The 27,872-nt window shown below is 36.5% G+C and overlaps 3 protein-coding genes across 4 annotated transcripts; all 3 read right to left on the bottom strand.

The window, feature by feature from the left end:
- Positions 321-8,562, bottom strand: LOC18775820 (SH3 domain-containing protein 1). Of its 2 annotated transcripts, XM_007209238.2 has the most exons (10): positions 8,380-8,559; positions 7,064-7,177; positions 6,842-6,911; positions 6,614-6,762; positions 6,012-6,113; positions 5,732-5,929; positions 2,216-2,278; positions 1,981-2,106; positions 1,324-1,398; positions 321-701 (listed from the first exon to the last, which is right to left on the bottom strand). In XM_007209238.2, exons 1-10 carry the CDS (start codon positions 8,437-8,439, stop codon positions 594-596), a joined length of 1,065 nt encoding a protein of 354 aa, XP_007209300.1. In that variant the 5' UTR covers positions 8,440-8,559; the 3' UTR covers positions 321-593. The 2 variants fall into 2 exon arrangements, with proteins under 2 accessions (XP_007209300.1, XP_020420201.1); XM_020564612.1 differs by lacking the exon at positions 1,981-2,106 and having other exon boundaries at positions 8,380-8,562.
- LOC18776364 (aspartic proteinase CDR1) lies at positions 18,858-20,231 on the bottom strand. Its single transcript, XM_007210637.1, has one exon. It carries the CDS (start codon positions 20,229-20,231, stop codon positions 18,858-18,860), a length of 1,374 nt encoding a protein of 457 aa, XP_007210699.1.
- LOC109949079 (serine/arginine repetitive matrix protein 2) lies at positions 25,692-26,935 on the bottom strand. Its single transcript, XM_020563336.1, has one exon. It carries the CDS (start codon positions 26,855-26,857, stop codon positions 25,976-25,978), a length of 882 nt encoding a protein of 293 aa, XP_020418925.1. The 5' UTR covers positions 26,858-26,935; the 3' UTR covers positions 25,692-25,975.

Here is a 27,872-nt window from a genome sequence, read left to right as displayed (position 1 = left end):
AGGGAACCTACCTTATTCTATCAAATTTAGAGTAGATTAATTTCATTTCAAGTAGTTTAAACTATAGCTTGTATAAAATCATCATCGGACTCTTTTTTTCAGGATCTAAAGGGTTTTTTATGATTTTTTTTGGGGGGGGGGGGGTGGGGGGTGGTGTGTTGGGGTTGTGGTGTGGGGAATCAACCCCAAGTACTCGGTCAAAACAATTCTCAACATATCAGAACACATAATTCATTTTTCCCCTCCCCCATTTCATCAAAATAATAATAATAATAATAATTAAAACCGAAACAAACAAAATAACACAACCTGAGAACATGTTTGAATGGCCATAATAAAAAATATGTATTATGTTTTAAAGAAAAATCCATGATACATCCGCACATTACATTACATCACTATTACACTAAAAATATCATTTGTTTTTTCTGCACAGCACCATGCTAGGCTAGCTGAAAGAGCCAAGTACCTCATCCAAATAAAACTATTATTATACATTTAAAATATTGGTATATACAGTTTATACCAAGTTTATATAGTAGGTTCATATCCGAAAAAATATTTATATAGGAGGTGTGGGAATGAAATTGTAATTACATTAATTTGGCCGAAGGGGCTTTCTCCTGCCTCTCTATATATGCAGATGGAAACCATCCGGCCTTGCCATTACATTCTCCTTCAGACCATCCATTAGGGCCCACCTATAACATCCATAATGAAAATACGTAAAAAATTAAAAACACTACTAGAAAATAATGTTGAAGAAAGGATTATAATTCCTTTCGTTTTAAATGTGTAAAATAGAAGGAGGGGGAGGGGGAAAGAACAAAAATGTTTTATATGATGCCTCCGCTACACCATATTCCTTCGCTTAGTTGAGACATAAAACATAAAAGTGGAGTATGGAAGATGTCACTCCATCCATAAATACTCTTAACCACTTGAGCTACAAGCCACTCCGACTATAAGTTATCATTCCTCCTATTTCATATCCAAATAATGATACGAAAATGATCCTACCTAATTTTCCATTTAGTTCTTTCTGTTCCACACACTACTAATCCCGGCAATTTTCAGAGTGGGCTATATATACACACACACACACACACATGTGTCCTGTATGTGGTGGGTGACTGAGTTTTTATGAAGTAGACCAATTTTACTTTTTACTAGGATGTGGTGAACTAATTTCCATTGAGTGAGATGGACTTCATAACAATTAGGACGTGGTTCACAAAAATAAATAAATAAATAAAAAAAGAGTCCACATTTATGCTGATACCAATGCATAAGCAACAACTAAATTAAGGGAGGTTGTGGTACCTGACGAACCACAACATAATCATCAATTGCTAGATTCAACTCTCCATCTGCTTGAGCATCAAACGGGTGTATAGCCTACAAAATGAAGTAAGGAAATTAAGAGGGGTGAAAACTCAGAATTACAAGAGAAAAACAAGGTAGATCAACTAGCAAACTTATATTTTCAGAGAAGTCAGATAATTCAATAAGGAAATATTTTAAAACAAAATTTAGGAAGATAAGAGGAAAATCATTGTATTGCCATTAACAATAAGCCTGAAAGATAAGCAAATTAAACAATCAGACCAAATGCCATTAACTAAAATGACTAATAATCAGTAATTCCAGCTTGTCACAAATAAAATGAATACCACTTTACGATCTTGAAGAAAAACTTGTATGACAAGATTCAAAATCTGCTCTAAAGATTTGCCTTGAATTAAGCTAATCAGAATTTGCCAAAAACAAGATTTAGCAAATTAGACAAGGAGGCTCAACTTAAGCTAATAAAACAATCAGACATTAATTTAGGCTAATGCCCAACAATCACTCTAAATGAATAATTATCACCCTATACTTCTAGGCAACAAAAATTCACAAACTGTGAGAAATGACTAGCACATTAGCAGTTTCTTTAGGATGTGGGGAATCAAATTTCAAGTTTTTCAAAGGCCTTACTCTTGCAATGAAGAAAGTGTCATCCTGGTAAAGTTGTCCATGATCATCAGACCTATTTGAATTAGTATCAGGATCCATTTTCTCAGATTGTGATGAGAATTCTTTTGGTAGTTTTTCCAGAATCATCTAACCATTTAAAAGAATGCAGGAGTCATAAATTTTCATGTACAGAACAGAGATAAGAAAACAGAACATAATGATAAAAAGGTGCAGATCCAGGCTACATAATGCACACCTCAGAATGTAGCTTGTCTAAAATAGCAAGAGCATGTTGATGATAAGATCTCTCAGCATCGACCTGCAGAATATAGTTACTAGGTTCAAATACACAAGTGTAATATCAGGAGCAAAATACAATAAGTTACCAGTATCCAGCCAAATTTAGTATAAAGAACAATCACAGTTACGACAAATCCACCAAGAACTGAGGGCACCATTGCATTACAGTTACAAATTTAGATACATCTAGCAAGAATTTCTGACAGGAGAGCTTTGCACAAGTTTGAGAAATAAATTTCTCCAATATCAGCGTTAAAACACTTTTCGAATCAGAAACTTTGCTAGTGGACAGATGAATTATTTTCCCTTGGTGTGATAGGCCCTTTTTTCTCATTTAATCTACTTGCCCTCTCCAGCTAAAGTGAAGTATCTAGGGTAAAGAAGATATTTATTTCATCTATTGCTCTGACAACGTGCAATTGTGGCCCCAAAAAAGACTGATGGTGGGCAGCAATGGCATCAATGAATATGCAAGTGCAAGTGATGGTGGCAGACAAAAACCTTATCAATTCTACCTTTAACCTTCTCCTTTCCCTCTTATAAGCCATTGCATCTGTCAAGAGATAGCTTTCTTGTGCTCTCTCACCTTCCTTTTTTACCTCTCCATTCTCAAGTGCAAATTAATTTAAGTATATAAGGAAAAACCAGAAATCATATGTTCTTCTGTGTATTTTTCTTAGCTTCCTTGGGGCCTATTTGGAGTGCTTCTATAGAATTACTTCTGCTCAAAAGGTTTTTGTTTTAAGCATTTTTACCAGAAGTACATCGAGATTCCAAGTGCTCCTAGAAATGCACTTGGAAATGTTTCTAGAGGAAGCTCTTGATAGGTGCTTCTCCTGAAAGCACTAAAAAAATGCTTTAACAACCCAGAAAACACTTCAAAATATTTCAGCCAAACAATACGAAAGGCATTTATTGTTATCTGAAAGCATTTTTTAACACTTCTAGAGGCATTGCTGAACAGGCCATCACTAGATAGTTGATCCACCAGTTCCGTTGTGCTCAACACAAAGGAATCATACAATTCCAGATAACAGTTATTCAGAATTCTACATATGAATTGATGCTATTGTAGAGACTACATGTAACATTTCCTTACGTTCAGCACTACAAGGTGGTCGAAACTTCTGTGGGGCTGAAACAGCAAAAGTTGTTTAAACTAGGAAACGTTTAAAAGGAAAGGAGAAAGAAAACCACTAATATGTGAAGAAGACTTTCCCTATTTACTCAAGTGCGTCAAAATATAAACCAAAATAGTAGATTAAAACAGGTGCATAATCTGAGATAAGACCTTGTGAATTTGAACTTGTTTAATGACAGCCAAAACTCATTTAGCAACACAATGACACAATTCCTAAGATATCAAAGGAACTACAATGACATGAAATATTTTAGCCTGGTACTGTTGATTTAACTCTCTGAATGGAGTTCAGGCACAGGGAAAATCTGGAAATTAGACTTCTTTAGTTAACTTTTTATTATGAAGGCTTTAGGATTTCATTATTATTACTGTTTATTTATTCCACCGGGGTTATTATTAGATTGCCTATGTAATTGCAACTTAGTTCTTGCCAAAAAGAACTTATGTTCCAAGCTGTTATGCCAAAAAGAAACACTCATATATACTAACTGAAAGGGGCTGCAACAGCGGATATGCCAACAATACCATTTGTTCACAAGACCGTATGGTTAAAGAACAATAGCACCATTTTAGGCCACCATCAAGAAAGGAAAAAGCATCCCACTCAGATGCATCACCAATCCTCTTCTTCTTGTGAGGTCCTATGATACACGAAAAGAAGGAATAGATGTCAAATGATTGACAAAATCAAAACATGGAAAAGTTTGGATAGAGAAGAAAAGGCAAGCAATGAGACACAGTTGGGACGAATAATTGGCCTAATGATCTTATGAAAACTACAGTCAGGAAATTTTTTGAAGCGGAAGTAGAACGACTAATTAAATGTGGATTCACTCATAAAATATACTAAGAGCAAAAAATCAATCGTGTAGGATTACCATCAATGGGCAATATTGGAAACATGACCTCCAAAAAGATTGGAGGAACACTTCTAACCAGCTATTACGTCTTCCAAGATCATGAGAAACTGATAATGAGTCCCTCACAAGGATAACTAAGAAGACGGTACATCCATAATTTATGACAACATGCTCAACCTTCAAGAATTGTTAAAAATTTATGGCCATCCAAACACCTGCAAAACATTGCCTTCCCCATATAGTCCTGACCCTCCAAAAGCTTGTCCTTAATTAAAGCCAGTGCACTTCCAAAGCACCAGTATACCCTCCCATGTTTTAGATAAACCAATTCTAACCAAAGAAGGCTACAAATTTCCAACAGATGATATAGAAGGGCAGAAGTCACAGAGACGAATAGACAGGCTAAAAGAACTCATTACTCCCTTCCAAAGTCTAACCTTTGCCACAAGATAGATATACAAATTCAAATTGTATAAAAATAATATAAAATTGAGATGCGCTAAATTAGTGATTACACAGCTCTGTCATTGGATAATCACCTAAACAAGCTTGCCTGTTCCTAAAAACCTTCAGGAAAATCATAAAGTGCAGACCAAATGGTCGCACGTGCCAATCAATTAGTGAGTGTCAATCGAGAAGCAGACTGAATAAATACATATATACATATAAATACATAAGAGTGCATTCCTTAATGAAAAATTAGACGGCCAGATGCCAACATTGTTCGACCACCCATTGATACTGTTCAAAGTTGAATCAATTTTTACCAAAACACGATGCTTAGGGCTTAAGGCTTAGGGCTTAGGTTTTAGATTTTAACTCTCGAGTTTTGAAAAACTATAACGGCTTCAAAAACCAATTTGTTAAAGAAAAAGAATTTGCATGGTGCATATGTAGTGCACAATGATTCTGCTGTAATGAAATGATGTTAAAATTGCTAACAATGATGCAAAAATTATTCAATGAAACTAGTTTATCAACAATGCTAGTTTCCGTATGCATATATATTGAGCATGAAAAGTATTATTCAGTAAAGCTATTATGTTTGAAATATGTTTTAATTTTCAGATACTTTTCAGGACTCAACTTCATCTTCTTATTATTTGGGAACAAAAAATTATACACCTACAATAACGTATAGTAATTACTTATGGATTATAAAAATAAATAAAAACTTTCCACAGGTATTTGGGCAAAAATTATGAATTCAGTGAATGCATATCTTGTACTAAAACAAAACAAAAAAATCTAAAATCTAAAATAAAAATCTAAAAATGTACAGTACAGAGGAGGCAGCAAATTAGGCTACTGAGACTGTAGGCACATTAATCATATAAAATCTTCAAGGAATCAACATAACAGCTATTACATTAATAAGCCTTTCACATAGAGAATAGATCTATTTATATCCATAAGTGGCAACCAAGATGTAACAGCATGTGCAGTTCTCACAAAAAATTAGTAACGATACCATGGTACAAAGCTTATGGAAAGTCATCTGTTGCTGATGCTCCTCAACTGACAACATTGCGGCAGTTGCTTCTCGCCCAAGTGCCACTGTTGTAGATTTCAGTTCTGTCAATCTAGCTTCTGCATTCTGAAGCTTCACAGAACTCTCTGCAGATACAGAGCCCCTGGATTTCAGCCGACGCCTCAATACTTCAGCCACCTGATTAGAAGATAAATATTTATTCATTAAGCAGAAGCATGTTCCAAGACCATTATATACAGGAAGTGACATCAAGATATACCTGGGCTTCCACCTCCTGACGCAGTTTATCATAACGATGAGTCAAGTGACGAGCATCCTCCAAAGGAGCTCCTGTTATTTGCGCCCGTAAAGGTTCAGCAACCTACAAATTTCAATCCTGTAACATGATTATAAACCAAAACAAAAGGAAAAATGGAAGAAACTAGAAAATGATACATTAAATTTTGGTAAGTTCAGCCTCATAACAACTATGAGTAGATTCAATTGGTAAAGCCTCTTGTCATCGTGCAAAAGGCCTGGAATAATGCTGCCTGCACTAAGGTTGAGTGAGTTTGTGAGATGTGAGAGTGCTACCTCCAGTTGGGTAGCCCAATGGTCCAATGCATCTCCAACGGAGCAAAACAAAATCATCACTTATATAGCTAACCAGAGTCACCCATACAAAAATGGCACAGATAAATTTTCTTCCCAAAATGGTACATAATTTTCAAATACACACACTGAAATTATATTGGCATGTTGGAGAAAACGTTATGAAGCTTTCTGTCACAAGATTATTTTCAAGGGCCACATCCTGAGATTTGTCCAATGTTTATAAATATAAAATAAAGAAATAAAACATAAAAACAGTGAAGAAATTACCTGCTCACCAAGGATCTTAAGAAATATCTCTCTCTCCACTTCAATTGAATTATATGAAGTACCAAAGTAATCAGAAGCTATCACTAGAGGAGTGCTAGTGCTTTGATTTTCAGCTCCATATTTGCAGCAATCCTCGGCTAACTTTCTCACTAAATTATTAAGATGAAATTTAAACTACTAGACTTGTAGAATGAACCAAATGCAGTAAATTAAAGAAAGCATTGTCACCTATTTCCATTTGTTTTGAGCTGATCGATACAAAAGCTTCAACTCCCCGAACAAGACTCCGCTGAAAATGCTGGGTAACATATCTTATCGTTAGAATTTGGAAAAATTAAACCACTGATGATGCATTAGCAGATGGTGCATCCCATAATTCATTAGTGACATGAAATACGATGAACCAGTAGCAAAGAAAAAGCCAACTTCATAGCAACATGATAACTTTACCTTCGCTGCCCTCGTTGAATTATATAAATCTTGAAGATTTTGGTGGCACAGAAGTTCAGCTTCATCAATCATAACAGCTTCATTACCTAAGCTTCCCAACCGTTTCAATACAGCCTGCAACATATTCAACACTACAATCTTAACATATGACTGAAAACTTGTCCACAAAACTTAAGCAGATAGGAAATATCAGCTTCAGACACATTAGCACCCCCTCCTGCATGCAAGTCCAGTCCATAACAATGAGCAAAATGCAACATTGCACAGACAGAAATCAAATGATGTTATCACAATCACGTCATTCATGATTCCTTGCTCACTCTCAATAAACTACCCTCCCCATCCTCCAATTTATCACAACTTGTTTACCCTTCTACCACTACTTATTTGTGAAACAATTCCGACTTAATGTCCCAATATCCCATCTATTTCACTTAAAGTCACAATAAATATCTCTATAGAGCATCTAAACAGAGAGAAAAGTGCTCCGGGTTTCTCGTAATGAAAAATTTAGTTAGTTTCCATGCTTTGTATACACAATACAGGGAGAGTACCATACCACTGATCACCTATAACATAGATCAGGTAAGAAATTTCCAAATTCTTCACAAAACAAATAAGATAGGTGTCATGCAATAAACAATGGGTTTGTAAGTGCCTCCGAATTTGAAAAATAAAAGTGTGTAGATTTTATAGCCACAAGCAGGAGATGGGAATTATTTTTAATTTAGTTGCTTTCTATTAGGGATTTACCTATTTCTTTTGTTTTGTTTATAAGAATCCAGGGATGTAATTAGTTTATTAATGTTGGGAATTTTATCACACTGGGATTGATTAGATATGTAGGACTTACTGTAATTCAAGTTCCGAGATTTGTATATTGAATAGAGAATAAAGTGATAAAATTTCCTACTTTCATATCTCTGTTCTTATTCTACTTCTCTTTTGTACTTCAGTTCTTGGTTCTACATCAATTGGTATCAATGTACACAATTTGACACAACAATCCAAAAAGCGAAGAAATTTCATAATATGACTCCTAAAGAACACAAAAACCTCCACTAAAGACAAAAAATTGACAAATTTGTCATGTAGAAAACCTCCAACTTTGAATCGTTCAAAACCAAAAACTCCGCGGTAATTCAATGTTCAACAAAAAGTTGACTTAGCCAATGTCTTGTTAACATAAAATTGAAAAAGAAAGAAAAATTGAAGTTAGTTGCTAAGCTTACTTAACATTCAAAGACAAGAGAAGCACTTAAGCGAAAAGCAAAAAGTTAAAGCAGACGATTAGAGCAATCAATAATAATAAGCACCTGCTGCTGCTTTGCGACTTGCTCCCTGAGCTTACTGGCTTGCTTCCGTATAGACTCCATACGGAGAGAAGGCCCTAGATAGAAGAATGATCTTGGCGGTCAGAGAGAAAGTGGTTTGGCTTTTACTGGTAACAGAAAGGAAGAAGAAGAGAGAAAGCGAATATATAAAAGAAAAGAAAAAAGTAGGGACTTAATGAGTAAGCGAGATCGAATATGAACAAAATTCATTACATCATTTTCTTTTCGTTTTCTAATTCCCTTTCTTCACTTAAGGCCAAATGACAATTTTGGATTTGTAGTCTAAAGCAATTTCACTATGGTCCTTGTAATTTTCATTTTGACAAATATTAAATGTGGTCAAATTCATAGATGAAATTCGATGTGGTAATATAAAATTCTTTTTTTTTTTTAGTACGAGTGATCAAGGAGAGTTTACACAAATATTCCTTGGATGTCGGGGAGTTTCGAACTTCTATCCACACGAGTGGAGGTGAAAGAGCTTAACCAACTGAGATATACCACACTAGCAAGATTCATCTTCTTTTATTTTTTTTATTATAACAATTTTGGACTTGTAGACTTTGATTGCTACGTAAAACAAGTATAGTATTGGCGATGGAAAGGGGTTTTCAAAATATTGTCTTTGAAAGTGATGCTCTCCAGATCGTTACAACACTTCGAAGTAACTCCATAGATAGGTCTATCATTGGACCAGTGGTGGAGGATGTTAAGAGCTTGCTGACATAGGTCACTAAAAAAGGTTTTGCCCATATTCGTCTTACTACCAGTGGTGTGACTCACCGTATAACGCACTTTGTCTTGCATATCAGGGCTTCTATGTACTGGTTTGAGGAACCTCCTGATTTTATTTCTGATGTACTGTATGAGGATTATAATTAGTGATCAAAGAATTTCATTTGCCCTTGATAAGAGTGCATACTTCTTGTATTAGTTTTTTCACATCAATAATATTCTATCGCTTATCATAAATAAATAAAAAACAAAATTAAAAGACTCAAATTGTCAAAATTGAAATAACAAGTACCAAAGTGGAAAATTAATGAAATTATAGGGATCAAATACTTTTTTGTTTCTTGTATAAAGACAAAATTACTTTTAAATAAAGGGGTGTCTGAAAACTTTTTCTTATTACCGCAAAGTGTGGGTGTAATGTTTTGTACTGACTTTTGTATGTAATCTTCGTTTTGGCTAGACAAAGCTTTTTTACTATTGATGATGGACATTCAATTTCCACCCCCATATCCTATTTTTTTATCCACCTTATATTTAAAATTTTAAAAACAAATTACTCTTTTGTAAAATGACTTCTAAGACCTAAGAAATTTATAATAAAAAAAAAGCATTTCAAATAAATAAAATTAAGTAAAATTATAATAAAATAAATTTTTTTTAAACAAAAACTCTCTCTTTCTCCTCTCTTCCTCCTTCACGACTTGTTGGCTTCTTCCTTAGAGTTCTTTCATCCTCGATGCTAGAAGCCACTGCTACCGCAACACTAAAAACAAGCCCAGATAAAAAGGATTCTTTCATTTCACAATTTAGTTGCATTTTGAATAGATTAGAGTTTGTTTTGGGGCGTCAATTTCTCACCACACCCACCCTCCCTGCAATTTCTCACCACACCCACCCCCTCCGCAATCTCTATGTATCGATTCTAGATCTCCATCCTCCCTTGGGTTTTTGCCCAAAAAAAAAAAATGAAGACATAATTATCATCTTCATATATTTTTTTTTTTTTTTGCAAAAGGAGTTATTGTAAAACAATAAAATTAATTAAAAATATAGAACATGCGTGGGGTTGAAGGTGTAGAAATCTGTAAGGTTCTCGCCGGTGGGGGAGTAATGGGTGTTGGAATGGGAGGTGGGGGTGACTACAGGTGGGAGAAGGAAAAGTGGCTGTTGATTGTTGGGTTTTCCTTGGAGGAGGAGGATAGAGAGTTTTTGTCTTTGTTTTTTTAAAAAAAATTATAAAAAAATATTATTTTACTTTAATAATTCAATAATATTTTAAAAATAATGGTGGGTGGAAAGATAGGATTGTGTGTTTTCAGTTTTATATGGTGGGTGAGAAAATAGAATAAGAGGGTGAAAATAGCAACACTCTTTGAAGAATCTCAAAGTTGTTAGCTCTGCAAGCCTAGGTTAAATGGGTAACAGTTTTTCATATTATGCATTTATTACTGAGTAGTGGTGGATTGATCAAGAGTAACTCACATTTGTGTTGATCAACCACAAATGGCAAAAATGTCCTTTACTTCTCTTCAATGTACTACAACGTGTTCAATATGCCTCGCGTTCTAAACCGACCAAGAAAAATAAAAAAACCAATGGTGTATGGCCGTTTGGTGTATGGCCGTTTAGAGTTGGTTCATTTAATTGCCAGACTCGTCTATTTATGAAAATTATTAATTCTAATCCGATATGGGTTAGGGTTGTGCTCGTGCTGGTTCACTAAATGGGTTGAGATAGGCCCGCGTCAAATTTGACTTATATATTGTATTTTTTTGTAAGTTTTTCACAACTTCATTTAAATCTTTTTTACATATAAATGGAAAATGCCATGACATTTTTTAAATCTTTTTTTGAAGTACATTTAATTAAAAAATGTGATTTTATTTGCACCCAATTATTTGCTCTTTTCACCCATATTAATTTTAAACATGAATAATCTATTTTACCTTTGTACATACCGTTAAGGACAAAAAATATTTAAAATAAAAATTAAATTTGCTCACTACACCCCACATATGTTTCTGCAATTCTAGTTAGACTTTTTTCTCAAACAATCATGTTAGTACAATCCTAACAAGGTTTATACGCTTATATTGGTGAAAACATATCTAGTATTTATTCATGAAGGGTGAGAATGAAGTTAGGGAGGCTTTGAATGAGGTATGAGTTTATTTTTTGGCGTGTTTCAAATTTAGGGTTGCATAATGGTCGCTGGTTATGTGCAACACACTAATACTGTAGGAAAATTCAGTGGCATGTCATTGAAACATTGAACCTATTTTGGTTGTGTTTGACTGGCCGTTAACTTAAGATGCTGTTGAGATCCACCGTAACGTGAAAAGGACTTCGGTGATGTATGACCGACTTTTACCTATCACTTAGTGGCAACGAACCGAAATATATTTATTTTTTCAATAACTTATTGTCGACCACAAATTTAATGCAAGCTATTTTGACCTTACTCCTATTGAAGGATAAAAAACAAGGTGACGCCGCTACTGAGGACAACAATGTTGGAACAGAATGTGTAATGGACGATAGTGATCAATTCACAACTTATTCGGTAATCATTTTAAATAACTTTTTTTTTTGTCTGAAATCTTTTTTATTATCATCATTAACGTGACATTAATGTTTCAAATTTTAACTTCAGATAACATGAGTTTAATGTGTAGATATTCAAAGGTAGAGATGCATTAATTAGATGGACTCATGCACAAGGAAAAATGAACAATATCGTAATTGTAATTACAAGGTCTGATTCTGGAGGTGAGGGCAAGAAAAGACCTCGAGTAGTACTTGCTTGTGAGAGGAGCGGTAAATATAAGTCTTGCATGTCTAGTGAGACAACTGGTGTAAGGTCAGATGCAAATGGTGATACGAAAAAGTGTTCTAAGGACACTGGTACTAAGAAATGTGGATGCATATTCTTGTTCAAAGGCGTCATTTTTGGTGATAAGGATGATTGGAAGTTAGAGATGATTTGCAGAGTACATAACCATGCTGTTTTGGAGTATCTTCAAGGTCATTCATTTGTGAGGCGACTTTCTGAAGAGGAGAATGCCTTGTTGGTGGACATGTTTAAGAGTTTGGTGAAACCGAGAGATATTTTGGTCACCCAGAAGGATAGAGATGCAATGAATATTTCAACTATGAAGACAATATACAATGCTAGGATCCAAAATAGAATCAAAGAATTTGCTGGGAGAACACATATGCAACAATTGTTTACTAAGTTCTCCGAACACAATTATATTAAGTGGCATAGGACATCTGGTGATATTGTAACTGACTTTTTCTTTAACAAGTCTCATTAATATTGAGATTTTAAGTGCATTTTCACATGTACTTATCATGGATTGCACCTATAAGACTAATATGTATCGTTTCTCACTATTGCAAATTATGGGAGTGACATCTGATATCCCATATGTACTTTGCATTGAAGAAAATGGGATAAATGTGACTCCATAATTAGGATTCTAGACAAACAGATATCCCACATTAAGGTACCACTCCAAATACCCAAGTACAATATTTGATGGTCTCCTTATTGGTACACTACAGTTCGCCTTTGCCAACATGTAGTTCTCCCGATTATCCCACATTCCCCCTAAGTAATAATTATAAGAATTGACACGACTATCAGTTCTAGTATGGGCACTTATTCTAGGGGAATCGTCTACACCCGACCAAACTACCTAAGAACCCGCTAAGGATGGTAGGGCTCAATAACATCACAACATCAAAGCATTCCTAAGTAGAATGTAACAACTGAAAATGAGTGGTGTTCCCTTTCAAACTTGTAAGGGTCCCATATAACCTGAAATATGATACACAATATAGCATGAACTAATGTAAAAAACAAAATACCAAAAATAATATATATAAAATAAAAACCACAACAAAGTTGGACGATCATGTAAGAGAAACACACATGATCAGCATTTAAAGCGTCAAGTCATTATCTATACTTCTGCACGTCTACCAATGTTATCCCATTGTCTCGTCGTGGAATCCAACAAAGACAATGAGGTTGGACCTTTGAGTAATTAAGGTCATGATCAGGAACAACAACACCATGCATGTGCTCATACACCCATGCCTCCAGCAAAGTCATGTACCTAGCAATCTGTTTCACCTTGGACCTCAAAGCTTGGCCTAATTTGTAATAACCCGGTCCTTAAATATTATTTAATTATTAATTTATTAGAGAGGAAGACAATTTTGCCCCTAGAATAGTTTATTAGAGAAAAGTTGACTTTTTGACTCGGAAGGAATTTGGGAATTATGCTTGCACTGTTGCGTAGAGCGCGACGAAATGAGTCCGTAGACACGTAGCGGACTCGAATTGGAGTTATAATGAAGAAAATACGGTCAAAATATGTAGAGGGGCAAAATGGTCTTTTGCCAAGTCATATTTATTTGTAAAAAACCCAGTTCTCTCTCTCTCTCTCTCTCTCTCTCTCTCCCCCTGCTCGTTAACACTCTTTCTCCTCTCCCTCTCTCTCTCTTCGACTCCATCGCACCGCCACGGCAGCGCACCAGATCGGTGCCAAAAGGACTGGCCCGACGCCGCCATCAAGTCCTAGTCGTCTCTCGCCGCCAGCCGCCGCCTAACCGCAAGAAAATTCGAAAGAAACGGCCGAATTTCTGGAGATTTTTTGCCTACTTCGTTCTCCGTCATCCGGCCTTTATTTTCGGTAATCCAGGTATAGAAATTCGTCTATTCTTCGAGTTATAGCTGATGGTTGGGTAGGTTTTCATCGATTCGAAGCATAGATAGTTCAATTTTCGAGTAAGGGTTCTGCCGGATTTGGAATTGCTATTTTGGCCATCCTGGCCAGTTTTTGGGGTAGGTCCAAGAACAAAAGTGGTTCCAAATAGAGTGTTACACCTAGGGTAGGGATTCTGGCCGCTAGAAATTTATCAAGCCACCCAGCGATGCTAGTGCATGTGGCGGTGTGTGGGCAGTATGGTGGGGACCACATTCAATCCTAGAATGATTCCTTGGTCCTTACAAGCTCATAAGTACTCGCGAATTTCAATTTGGATAACGTTTGAACCCCGAACGGATCTCGCCTATTGTGTGATTTTCAATTTCTGGGTGCGATACATTTGAGCCGTTGGATCGTAGTCATTTTTAGATATGTTGATCTAGATAATTCTAGGATCGTATAGGAGTCGACGAATCATAAATCGGAGTGCAGATACTTTGAAGATGCTAACCCTAAGGCTAGGGTTACATGAACCGCTGATTGTACGATCGCGATCTATCCGACCGTCCGATCGAGATCAAACTCTTGGGACATGAGTCCTAGGTATGTTGGAACCTCTAGGAGGTTCCAGACCGGAATTTAGAGGTCGTGGACCCACGGGGTCCCGGGTTGACTTTTGGGACTTTAGCTTTTTTTGAGTCCCGAGGCACTTTTTAAACCATTCCAATTGTAAGGAAAGCTTAGTGGGCATAGGAATGATCCTAAAGTCAGTGCAGGCACTTCTAGAAACTGGGGGTCAGAGTTTTATTTAAATACTTATACCGAGCAGTGTTATTAATTAAATATTCATGATAGTTTAATCAGGCACCCGGGGCCAGGCAGACCCGCATGAGGGACCTTCGAGAGGTCCAGCTAGCTCGGATCACCAGTGAGTGGGCCTTTGTTTTCCCAAACGAATTTATGCTATTCTATTCCATTACTTGATCTTGGATAAATATTAAATAGCTTGAGTTGCTAGCATACTATGCTGAGGTGAAATATTTTAATTATACGCTGCCGAGTTGAGAATGTTTTCATAATTTGAGAATAAGGACTTAGATAATTTTTTTTTTGTCTAGATGGCAGCAGGATTTACAGATAATAGGAATTTGTTTTATTCGTCATTATCTTTTTAGGAATTCTTATTTTCTTAAAACCACCCTAGGTACCCAAGTATAGTAAATAGCGCTTTCGGTTAAGTCAGCATGCTTGACTTTTGCCTCACGAGGCTTAGGGATATTTGAACTGTGGGAGCGAAGATGCAGCTCGGGTGGGCTTAGTGTCCCTTGAGTCTTGTGAGGAGGGCGGATCAGGCTAACTTGAGTCCTGCGAGGGTGTGTCACCATGGTGACACGAGGAACAGATAGTAATTAAGGGAATTGACGGAGATAAATAAGTATACTTAGGTGGTAGGTTGAATTTTACTTCATTGTCTTCCAGCATGAGTAATGTTTGGTATGAATATGAATGCATGAGTTCAGTATGAATATATATGAGTAAATTGGTTAAGTTTTTATAACTGTTTTTACAGTGGGGTTAGTATGTTCTTATACTATTTTCAAAAACTTTGTTTTTGGTCGACTCACATATTCAATATTTTGCGCCCCCAGGCAATAGACGTGCACAGTGTACCACCACATGGCTGTTATTCACCTTCCGCGCATCTCCTTTTCAATGTAGGGTATCTGTTGTAAATAAATGAATTTCTTGAAAATCTCTTAGTAGTAGCTCTGGTATCTTGCCCTAGAACTTGAACGTAACTATTGGAATGTATATATATATATGCTTGTTTAAATGTGTAAATTTGGGGAATGAACAAACTACAGGGGAGACTCTGTCAGATTTTTGGTAGAAGTCAAGCTTGTTATTTAAGTGAGCTCATGTACCGGAGGGCAAATATGTCATTTGTGCTCGACACCCGCCAGATGTTGGACACGCACAAGATTCGGCTCGGGTTTCAAAGTAGAATTTGAGTCGGGTCCTGTCATAATTGCCTATACAACTATGCTAAGCACCCAAACCATTAATAACCAGCAACACTATCAAGGTCCCTAAGTAGTCTAAGGTACACAATTTGGACTCACGTGCTAGTCTTGTCAACAAACGAAGTGCAACCCAAGAGATATAGCAAATGTGCTCTGGGCGAATACATGTTATGCTCCTTTGAATCTGTGTCTGAAATATCTAAGAATCATGCCCGTAACCATGGCAAATTCATATACTCATCACTGTATTAGTGCAATTGTTCAATAGCCTCTTCATCAGTCACTCCTAAGTAATTAACTAACGACTCGTAATTTGTGCCGTTATCATCTTTAAGGGGAGAAATCGCTGCACTAGACACAGGAATGCCTAAACTAGATGACACTTCATCCAATATGATGGTCATCTTACCAAAAGGCATGTGAAGATGGATTTATTGCATAGTTTATGGATAAAGATGGATTTCATTGCAAGGTTTACATCGTTTTTCTAAAACGGTGGGGTTAGTATGTTCAGATATAATTTATGTTATAAACTTTATTTTTGTCCACTCACAATTTCTTGTTTTGCGCCCCTTAGGCTATAACTCAACGAGATTCACCAGTTCAAGTCGAGTATTCTATACAGCACACGCCACTTCTTGTAGGATATCCGTTTATTTCTTTTTGAACTCCTAATACTTCTGTAAACTAAAATTTTGTGGAAAGCTCTGCTATTGCCCATATAGGGTTGAATTTTGAGGCCAGAGGCCTATGTTGTAAATTGTGTGCTTTAGCATTGTGTGTGCTGCCATTTAGGATTATTTATCGCTTGTTTTTAGGTATTTGTAATTTGGGAATGTCCATTTTTCAGGGGAGATTCTACCGAAATTTTGGTTAAAGCTTCGACCTAATTTCTATTTAAACCAAGGGTGAAAGGGTTATGTTAATAAGTGGGCCTGTCATTGGGAAAATGCCGGACAAAAACAGGGTTTGTCACGGATTCCAATGGGGGAATCTAGGGCGAGTCCTGTCAAAGACTCCGTTCTCTTCTTCCTCTCTAGGCCTCTTCAATGGAAAATCAGCTGACCTCATCACAATATCTTCCACCATGCCCAAACACATAAGAAATGGAACTAAGAAAACCTAATAATTGGCTTTGTCGCTTTTCCTTGATGTGTTGTCCAAATGAAAACAAGAATTGTTTATAGTCTTTGTTGTTTGGTTATTGTAGCTTCCCATTGTTTTGTAGACTTATTATAGTGTGAACATTGATTTATACATGAGATTATGCAGGAGAGGCACATTCCTTGAAGATAGAGAAGATTCTATTTCAATGCAAGTCTGACTATCAAGATGTAATGGTCTTCCAAGTATTTGACATTGGAGATTGATGGGTTATGAGAGGAAATAGAAAATTAGGTGAGAAGTCGACATTGGAGAAGAAGAAAAAGCAGAGATCTTGATGAACTGAGTTGGGTTTTTTCTAATTTAAGGAAGATGATTAACCCCATCAATCTCCTCCAAATTATCTCCAGAGAGAAGCAGAGCGATGAGATCCAAGACCAGCGACACGCGAACCCATGTGGGTCCCTCGAGGAGGAATTGAAGATGTGGATGAGAGCTGTGGAGTGGAAGAGGAAGAAGAACATGAAAAGCATCATCGGCCATGGATTTGTATAGAGAAAGAGAGTGAGAGTTGGGGCTATATTTAAAGTCGAAATTGTCCTCTAATTTTGTTTCACGTGAGCTTCACGTAATATTATTGATGGAATTGTGCATGAAATGTTATAAAATCTAATGACAGGGATGAAATTGGCTATATTTTTTAGTTCATGGAATATATTGGCTGATTTTTTAATTCAGGAGGTTAATTTCTTCAAGGGTCATAATTGAAGAGGTAAAACGGCTGAAAATTCAAAATTTAATGGGGTGTAAAAAGAACGTGGGGTGAAAAGAGCAAATAATGGGGTGCAAATAAAATCACTCAAATAGAAAATGACTAGATTATTGTTTAGATTTTAAAAATTGAAACTTGAAAAACAAAATTATTATTTTATATATAAAGAAAACATTAAATTTTAATATATATTATTAAAGAAAGAAATAGACTTGAATTTAGGATATAAATGTAATAATATTATGTATTATTTTCTCTAAAATAAATATAATTTAGTAAATGGGCTTTAAACGGATCGGCTCGGCCTATTGGCCCTAATAACCTCATCCCGACCAGCCCAAAGATACAGATCGTGAAGTGCCGAATCTTACTTAAGTAGGCTATTCTCGAGCCGGCCCAGTTCTTTTGACACATTTACTATTAATATACATATGCCTCATTTATGTTCTTTCTCACAATAAATGGAACTTTGATATTTGTAAAATAAAAAATAAAAATAAAGGCAGGGGTCAAATAGTGAAACATTTAAAAACCCTTAAAATATCCATATTCAATATAAAAATATTAAAACACCACAATCTAATATAATGAGAGTATAATAGTAAAAACTAATTTTCAAAATTGAAAATACAAAATAATTATTACCTAAGTAATTAAGGAAAGTGTATTGCCCACTTCACCGAGAGAAACTCTCATGTAACGCAGATAGCACTTTTTGGTAAGTTTTTTTCCACTTCACCCACATTCCTCTCTTTTTGGTTTTATTTTAAGTTTTAAATTTAAATATACTTTAAACAAAGGAGAAGATTATGAAGAATGAGGGCAGCGTTATAAAACTTTCTTAGAGCGGGGGGGCAACACACTTTTAATGTGAAAAATAATAAGTAAAAGATGACAAATTAAATGCATTACAGTTAATTGGGCAAATGCTAATATCATATTTAGTCTCAATATCTTAAATATATATGAAATTCATCAACGAACTTATGGAAGAAAAGATCACATAACATAAAATAACTCCCATTAATGTTCCATGATAAAATACCACATGAATCTTATACATCTAAATTCAGATCAGAAAATCAAAGAAGCCCTAGATTTCTCATATCAATGCTTGGTGCAATCAGTTGGCTTGAAGGACACACTTCTTTCCTCAAGGTCATAACCCACCAGGAAGTTCATCTGAGCCAAGTTCCCAAATATGGCCACATCACTAGATGGTATCATTGTGAAGCAAATCATATCATCATCCATTCTAGCAAATGTGTTCAACGCCTGCAACTTCACATCAGCACCTCCACTAAAATGGACAGTTATAACAGGAACACCAATATCATCACTTTTGCTTTTAAAACAAAGGCTCAGGATCCCCCTTGGGTCACTAACCCGCTCGGCGTTGATTGCGGTCTCCAACGCCGACACCAAATCGTCATGAAATCCAGGTGGAAGGAGAGTCAATGTAGTTCCAGAGTCGATGATAATATTGCCCTCATTGGCAGCTACGGCAGCTTTCTCGCAATCTGGTGACTTTGTTTTGTAGGCCAACCTCTTCTCTCCAACACTAATGGCCTCAAGTGTGAGGTAGTAGAAAGTGTCAGGATTTTTGGCAACTAAAGGAGTTGAAACAGCGCCGCTACCCGAGACAATGCCCGCACTGCCAAAACTTATCTTGCTTGCTGCAGTGTTGGCTGTGGGCAACAAGCAATATGAAAATTTCCCTCCGTTGGTCAATTTCGTGAGCTGAGAAATGAGGGAAAGGGGGCCGCCTCCGAGGCCAATCAAGCCAGACCCGGACTCGTCAAATGTGCCACCATTTTCATGTCCACAGCCGAACACAACTTTTGGAAGTGAAGTTGGGCGGCCGGAGGTAGATCCAAAGGTTAGGGTCTCAAGAGCTAGAGTTCCTCTAGTGAACGAACGGTCTCCGTATCGATAGCTGTACTCACACGTGTCGTGATCGCCGTTAATTAGGGTGCCACAGGCGGCTTCTTCGAGATAAGTGCAGGAACTGGACTGGCATGGGATTGAGTGGTACGTTGAGGATTTTTTAGGATCAAAGAGAGGCGGGTTTTGGTTGAAACACTGCTTGCATGGCTTGCATTGTGTCCAAATGAGATCGCTGCCGGTGTCAGCTATTCCCAGGACTTCTACTGGCGGCGTTCCAATCGAAACGTTCATGAGATATTCGCCCGCGCTTGGGATTATAATGGATTGGATATTTGGGGCGGCCAAAGAAGATGAGAGGGAAGTCATTGTTGGCTTTATAAAGTGATGGACACGTGTCACGGATCGACGGAAAGCGTTGTGGAGGCGATCAAGGTGGGACATGGAGGAATTGTACAAAGGAGAGAGAGGGGAGTCACGGTGGATGAGATCAGCAGTGAAGCCATGGCTGCTGGCTTGTGCGAGCAAAATGAAACATGCAAGTAGGGCAAGTGGAAAATATAACTTAGTGGAAGTAGGAGCAGCTGCCAATGCCATGATGGTGTTTGGTATGTAAAAGATTAAAGCTGAGATCGATGAAGAAAGTGTTGGCATTGCAGTAAGTATTTATAGGAGGAGTTAGAATTTTGAAAGGCAACGGTTTAGAGATGTGAATTTAAAGATTGAAGTTCATCCAATATTCAATATAATTATACAGATGATGATACATTTTCTAGGCTACCGTTTAATAAGCTCATGAAACAAAAATGAATCAATTCCATAATTGATCAATTTAATTCAATTTTTTCTTGATTCTGTCTATCTGGATCTCCTGCCAGCTTAATATGTAACAGCTCTCCTTTCATATTCTGCACCTTGGGCTTTCTTTTTCTCTTGTGCCGTCGATGAACTTCAATATCGTATATTGGCTTTGGCGACGGCAAAAGAATGGATTTTGTACTTTTTGCTGTTTTAGTTTTTTCCCTAAATGATGAGGAATTTTATTCCATAGATATGAAAACATAAAAAAAACCTTTACTCATGGTTATGAAATTGTATTCCTATGTTTGGTAAATGCATTATTGGGAATGCAATATCTAATGGCGGATCTAGGAATTTTTCTAGGGGTGGGCTAAATTTTTTGTTTTTGTTGGGGAGATCTTTTTTATAACTAGGAATGTTTGGGCTAATTAATATTATATGGTAGGATTATATATTTTTTATATAGAAATATGGTAGAATTTCAGTGGGTGAAAGAAAATAAAATATTATTTGGGTGGCTAGGATAGGCCGAATTCTAAAAGATAAGTGGGCTAATATTTAATTGTAGTGGATTTTGTTGTACAATAAAGACTAAAGTACAAAACCAACACTGGGCCAAAGCCCAGTTGAGCCCCTTCGTAAGTCCGCTCTTGGCAATATCTAACTTATGGGTATGAACTTCTCATCTAGGGGGAACTTCATACCAAACATGGAAATGAAATGAGAGAAAATGAAAATTCCTAGTCCTCATTTCTCAGGGTTCCCAAATATGGGAATGAACATCTTCCATTCCGGTCTCGTGGGATTAGACATGGGAATTTCATTCCCAAGAAGTTTAATCCGCAAACCAAACGAGCTCTAAAATAATAACTAACATCCGTGGCACGGAATGAGTTGATTAAAATCACTATCAATTTCTAATAGCAAATAATCCAGAAATAATCATGAGTATTAGCACTAACGGAATTAGGTAGAGGGCTACCATGGGCTCTAGCCGAAGTAGCTTTTTAAAAAATTATAATTCATTGCACAAATTATGCCCATTTGAACTTAGTTTTCTACAAGGCCATAACCATGATACAATGCCATGTACTTGTTGAGTTGTCATGTTGTTTGTGGTCTAAATGTCATTTTCTCTTGGCATTAATTCATTTGTCAGCAAGGTTGGTTTAGGCGCCAAAGTTTCATAGGTTAGTATCAAATCGGTTACTGATGCTCAACAGAGGTATTGGTGTGGGTACCAAAATATCAATTAGGCCCGCCCATAAAGAGCCAAGAATAAACTCAGGCCTACATCACTTGAGGAAGTGCCTGGACCTTATCAGGCGCCTAGAGCCAACTTTCCCTAAGGTTGGCCAGGCTCAACTAAAATAAGGAAAGGCTGCCCAGGCCCAAAAAGGCAAACAAAGGCCGCCCATGCTCATGTAGCGACGACATATAGCTGCATCGTGCTGAACTAGGCACAACGCTCTTAACTCCCAATAACACCAGGGGCATGGTTCACCAAAGCGCGGTATTCTCAAGCGGAAATAAACACGCGCTAGGATCCCATCAACTATTCAATCCGGAAATGTCACGTCATCATAGGACAAATAGTCTCATATCTAAAAAAGACGGAAAAAAGATTCTTTACTTCTCATATAAAGGAGAGTACTTTCAGTGAGAATGTGAAGGTAAAGAGTTTCACATTGAAAAGTTAAGAAATCTAACAAGGGTCAATAAGGAGTTGGGTTACTTTCCCCATTGCCAATTGGTTTTGGGGTGGAACCTCAACTTCCTTCATGGTATCAGAGCTAGGTTAGCTCAAGTGTGAAAGCCCAACGGCCACACGTGCTCCACGTCATCCAATATGTATTGTTCACGTGTTAGGCTTGAAAATTCGCCACACGTGCGAGGTCTTGTGAGAATGTGAAAATAAAGAGTCCCACATTGAAAAATTAAGAAACCTAGCAATGACCCTTGCATGCCTTTTGAGCATTCTAATTGGTGGTGCAAAAACCAAGCATCAACAATTGGATTGTAAACTTGTTCTTGATTAGTACAAAAGAATTCTCCAACTTGTGCTTGATTAACGAACAATGTTTGAGAGATTATAAATAAAGAATTCCTTAATTGGTTATGTGGCGGATTTTTGCTACTCCAACTTGTGTTTTCTTATATATCTGTTTTGTCATCTATTACAGATATAGATATATTACATGGATATATAAAATCGAAGAAAACTACATGGGTATTTTCTTGTTTTCGACTTTGTTGAATGAATAAAGAGATTGAAGTAAAAATGGTTTGTACCAAAATAAAATTGTAGTCGCTTATTTTGTACCTGTAATTTAATCTTTGATTACTTTGCGTGGTTAATACACTCAACTAGACCAAGCTCACAACATTTTATGAACTTTTCTCTTTTGATTTGTGCTCATTTTTTGGACATGTTCTAACAACCTTATCAAAACATATAGCAAACCGCATAGGAAACTTATTCTCAAAATGACGATAAAAGTTGAAATGATCTTCATCAGCCGATGTGGGTGCAAGAACATGAGAGGCAAGTGAAGGAGAATAAGAGCGAAAGTGAACATCTTCTCTCAATACAACTTGGTTAAAAACCATCCACCCTAATACCAAAACTAGAAAAGCTCTACAATGATTTGCCTCCATTGATTTTACACTTTTTTAAATAAATAAAAATTATGGTTAATGCTAGTTGTCTTAAAGATTAATATATACTATAAGGTTATTAAGCTATGTAACCTTTGATACACTTTAATCGCCTCAAATTTATGGAGTTCATAGTAACGTGAGAGCGTGTGAATTGGTTTTACCTTTTTTGCTTTTTTTAAGTTTTATTATTTTAGAATTAAACAAGAGTAAATTGGTATAGTTGTGAACAATGAAAATATGAACATCTTCTAATTATGTTATCATTTACCAATCGGATGTTAGTTGAATTGGCCCAAGTTTTTAGTGTGCTCCCAAGTGGTCTTGGGTTCAAATCTCCATGGTACTTGTATATATGGGTTTTCCTCTCTCCCTTCTTAACTTTGGAAAAAACAAAAAAAAATTATGTTTTTCATTTTATAATATTTTTAATATAAAAATTGTTAATTTACCATATTATCCTAATTTAAATTATGAATTTGTTTCTACATATTTTCAATAACTAAGGAAATTTTGTAGTATTTTTCATATAGCAATCATTCTTACTAATACTATACCTAGTACTAACACTAGAAACTCTAGGCTTTGAAAATTAGTGGGCACAACAACCTTCTAATAAGAGAAGCTCTCCCCATAGTTTGTGATGGAGAGATTTCTCTACATTCCTTCCTTGGAGTTGTTTTCTTGTTATATTTGATCTTCTTCAGTTATAGGGCTAAATGTAGTCTAGTGCTATGATTTTAGTCCTTCAAAATATTAATTTTTTAAAGAATAGTGTAGGGCTAAATTTTTTTATCTCCATCCATGCATGGCTATATTTTAAGGCCCTCCATATTTTATTATTTTGAAAAAAATTATAATACAACACTCATATATTCCACTACTATGTACTTTGGAAGTATTTATAAGCATTTTTTAGTTTTTGTTTTTAATTTGTTATTTTTTTAAAAGCCAACAACGGCAATTTTGAAAAAAAAAAAAAAAAAGTGCTACATTTCAAAAGGTTATATATATATATATATATAGTTTTAAAACGAATTTAAATACATTTAAAAGGTTCAAAGAAAAAAAAAACAACGGCTAGTTGACATCAGCGCGCCTTTAATATCAACTTTTGGATCACAGTTGCACAAGATGTTCTCTTGCTCACTCCTACGCGTGATTCTTTTTCTTCTTGGGACTGGCTAAAATGCTAAATGTGGCCCCTAAAATTTGGTGTTTTTTTTTTTTTAAGCACATAAGAGCATCTACAATCATGCTCTCTATTTTTTTAGTTAAAATTTAGCTAAAAACACACAAAAGTTATTTTAGGAGCTCTTTATAAAATTTAAACTTCAATCATACTCTCTAGTTTATGGAGTCATAAATGTTAGAATTATATTTTAATTCAACATAAATGGTCCATCTCTATGAAAAAATAATATAAAAATAGACAATATTGATTAAAGGTTTTAAAATATTCATTAAATAGGTAGGGAGCCACTATGAGTTCATTCTCTCTACTCATATTTAGGAGCTCCTAGAAGTCTCCCTATTTTAAGAGATGGATAGGGAGTATGGTTGGAGGTGGGTTTTCTTACTTCCTCCCTAAATTTTATCAAAGAAGGTGGTTTAGGGAGTTCATTGTGGATGCTCTAACTAGATATGAGTTTTACTTGTTTTGAGGACTACATATGGCCTATGGTCATCGCTGGAGATGGCCTTAGAAGTTCTTGTCATGACTTTCTTTGTTAATTCGTGGTGGTTGTTCTATGTTTCGTTCATGTGAGTTTCAGTGATTGTTTTCGCCATTATGGATGGAACCGGGTTCAGCTTGCTGCTTTCTTCCTATGATTTGCTCCCTGCTTTCTCTTCGCTTTCTATAGTGCCAATTGATGACAACTTTCGGCTCTTGCTTAAAAATTTTGAATCTTCAAGTTTTAGCAAGCTTTTGTAGTTATTCTTATTTTCTGCTTGGATTGTGGGATGGGATCCATTGCCCTGCGGCATGTTACCTGTACAGGAATTCTATAGTGATTGGATCCATTGCCCTGGGGCATGATTCGTTACCTGTATTATGTCCCATTTGGGCTTTCTTTTCTAATTCTAAGTGAGGCCATTGGATGTATAATGTATATGCTCTTAGGAATAGGTTTAATAATTTAATTTATACTTGTTTGTATTATTCTTATTTTAATAATAATCATTCCTGATTGCATATGTGAGTTACGCCAGTTGACTAAGATAGTGAGTCCGTCCATTTGCACCCAAGGTTCCTATTTGGGCGCACTTGCAACATTCAAATGAAAATTCACATCCCTCAAGTATAGACATGTGAGTTCATTGCCAAATAACTCATTCTAGATGAGGGGAGTTTCGTGGACATCTAATCAGTACAGAATACAGATACATGTACTGTGACTTAGCAAGTGGAAAATTAGCTTCTCTTCTGCCGGCACCACATTAACTATTTATTCAGTTTCCAGTTCAGACATTTTTGGGAGATCCTGTCTGAACAACCATGCTTGGACGGCCAATTTCCTGTTTTATAATTTATAACGTTTGAGCTTTTTCAGCATTTTATTAAGGACTTTCCATGATCGATAAAGCAGCCATCAATTTGGAATAGGCATATTAGCAAACACCTTATGAGCAAAATGCCAACACAAAAGCACAATACTTACAATTTATTCATCAGCTAAAGCGAATCAAGTAAACTCCAGAGACCAATTTGATCCAACTGCTGATTATAAGTTTCAAAACTACTTCAAAACATCACCCTTTACAATATATGATCTTTTTATGTATAATATACGAGATGAAGTCACAGAGAAAACAAAACATATTTGATATGCTAATAATTTGTTTCCATGAAAACCAAAGTTACCGTTGTATTAAGAACTCTAATCATCACTAAGTTCGTCTTCAATGCCAGTCACAGTCATCCTAGCAGACGCCTGCTTAGCCCACTTCACAATTTTCTCAGCCTCTTTGCAAACCTTCTCTTCCTCCTTCAATGCCTTCTTCAGCTTCCTCGTTTGCTCCTTCTTTGAAAAACTTCCCAGATCCGTTAAAAGCTCGTCATTGTCGATGAAATTCAGACCAACCCGAAATTCACTTGCCCCGTTTTCTTTACTCTTTGTGTGAGAAGGCCTCTTTGTCTTTGGGGAACACCAGAAGCAACCCGATTTTCTCGGCGGCGATGGGGAATCCATCAAAGAGTTACAAGAATCAAATGGAGAAGAAATTGATCGAGATTTTGATTTGGGTTTCGGACGGCGCTTCTTATCTGGGTTCTGTTTGGATGGTGAGAAAATTGCGCTTTCCGGAGAGGAGTTCGAAGAATTCGAAGGAGATGAAACTGACCCATGTTTCGGTTTCACCTTTGAACCTTTTTTCCCCTTTCTTACTGAAAATTCCGAGGGATTCAAAGGAGATGAGACAGACCCAGATACTGATTTGGGATCGGAACCCATTTTCTCATCTGGGTTCTGTTTAGACGGTGAGAAAATCTCAGAGTCTTCATCTGAAACTGGCTCTGCCTTACCTTCAATCGAGCTGCGGCGAGCTGAACCACTTACTGGAGCTGTGCTTTTGTGCTTAGTGACTGGGAACGATTTGAGTTTCCGAAAGCGGCATTCGAGCTCTGTGGGGAGTTCAGAATCGGTGAAACCAGAGCAGTTGATGGCAGAAACTTGCTCAAGAACACAGAGCTCTTGTGCTTGAGATATAAGTTCTTCTACAGCTGATTCGTCGGTATCAGAGAGGTAGGAGAAATCCGCCATTGTTGGCTCTGAGGAAGCTTTCACTGCTTAGACAGCAGAAAAAACAAAGGGCTAACGGCTAATAGGGAGCTTGCTCACGCTTTCGGCATTTTGTGGTTACACTTTCATCAAGTGGGTCGCACTTTCGTTCTTTCTGTGGGCCCACTGAGATTTCTACTCCCATCTTCGGCTCCAGTGGGCCCCCGAATCAGGACAAAGTTCCTATCCCAATAGTCAATAGACGACCGCGCCACCTTCTAGACACACTGCAGATGTTCATATGTTGGCCTAATTTGCGGTTCAATGAGAGCCGTCAGATAGCTGTACCTGTTTGACACGTGGCGCATAGGCTATGGGCGGGTCTATAAATAGTACAGCCGCTCGGCTATACTAGATTCTTAATTAATTTTCTATTTAAAAATAGTATAGCCGCGCGGCTATACTCATTCCCCCCAATTTTTTTTTCAAACACGTGGCACCTGTGCATTGTGCGCGTCCTTTTTTAACATATAAATAGTATCGCCGCGCGGCTATACTCCCTTTCCCCAATTTTTTTTAAAAACACGTGGCACCTGTGCTTTGTGCTTGTCCTTTTTTAATATATAAATAGTATAGCCGCTCGGCTATACTATTCAAAAGGAAGATTTAATCTGGTACAGTTTTTTTTTTTTTTTTTCACTTTTGAATATAAAAGAATTAGTTACTTTAGTTTTGTTTTTTTGGCCTTCTTCTTTAATTAAACATATGCAATTGAGCAATATCTTAGCCTTTTTCAATTACTATTTAATACAAAAAAAATTAAAGAAAAAGTCCACCAAATAATTAATTTATACTTGTTAAGTCTTTTATGAAATCCTTTGGGTGTCCTAATTAAATTTCTCCATAGCCCAAGAGCCCTATCCGTTATTATTAGGCCATTACTCGAGTATCTACTGTCCCTTTTTGATTTTTTACTTTTTGATTTCTAAAGATTTTCGCACTTTCACGTTTAATGATGTATTATACACGTACGCATGTATTTCTCATGTTTAATACA

This window comes from Prunus persica, chromosome G5 (assembly GCF_000346465.2).
Source record: "Prunus persica cultivar Lovell chromosome G5, Prunus_persica_NCBIv2, whole genome shotgun sequence".
Taxonomy (NCBI): domain Eukaryota; kingdom Viridiplantae; phylum Streptophyta; class Magnoliopsida; order Rosales; family Rosaceae; genus Prunus; species Prunus persica.
This window is presented reverse-complemented; position numbering and strand designations above follow the sequence as displayed.

What these genes read in the sequence shown, in the direction of transcription:
- LOC18775820 (XM_007209238.2), bottom strand. Translation starts at nt 8,439, where the DNA reads ATGGAGTCTATACGGAAGCAAGCCAGTAAGCTCAGGGAGCAAGTCGCA. An exon ending in CTCAAAACAAATGGAAATAG is followed by an intron (nt 6,763 to 6,841) that starts GTGACAATGCTT and finishes TTAATAATTTAG; the next exon opens with TGAGAAAGTTAGCCGAGGAT. An exon ending in ATTATGTTGTGGTTCGTCAG is followed by an intron (nt 702 to 1,323) that starts GTACCACAACCT and finishes TGGATGTTATAG; the next exon opens with GTGGGCCCTAATGGATGGTC.
- LOC18776364 (XM_007210637.1), bottom strand. Translation starts at nt 20,231, where the DNA reads ATGGCATTGGCAGCTGCTCCTACTTCCACTAAGTTATATTTTCCACTT.
- LOC109949079 (XM_020563336.1), bottom strand. Translation starts at nt 26,857, where the DNA reads ATGGCGGATTTCTCCTACCTCTCTGATACCGACGAATCAGCTGTAGAA.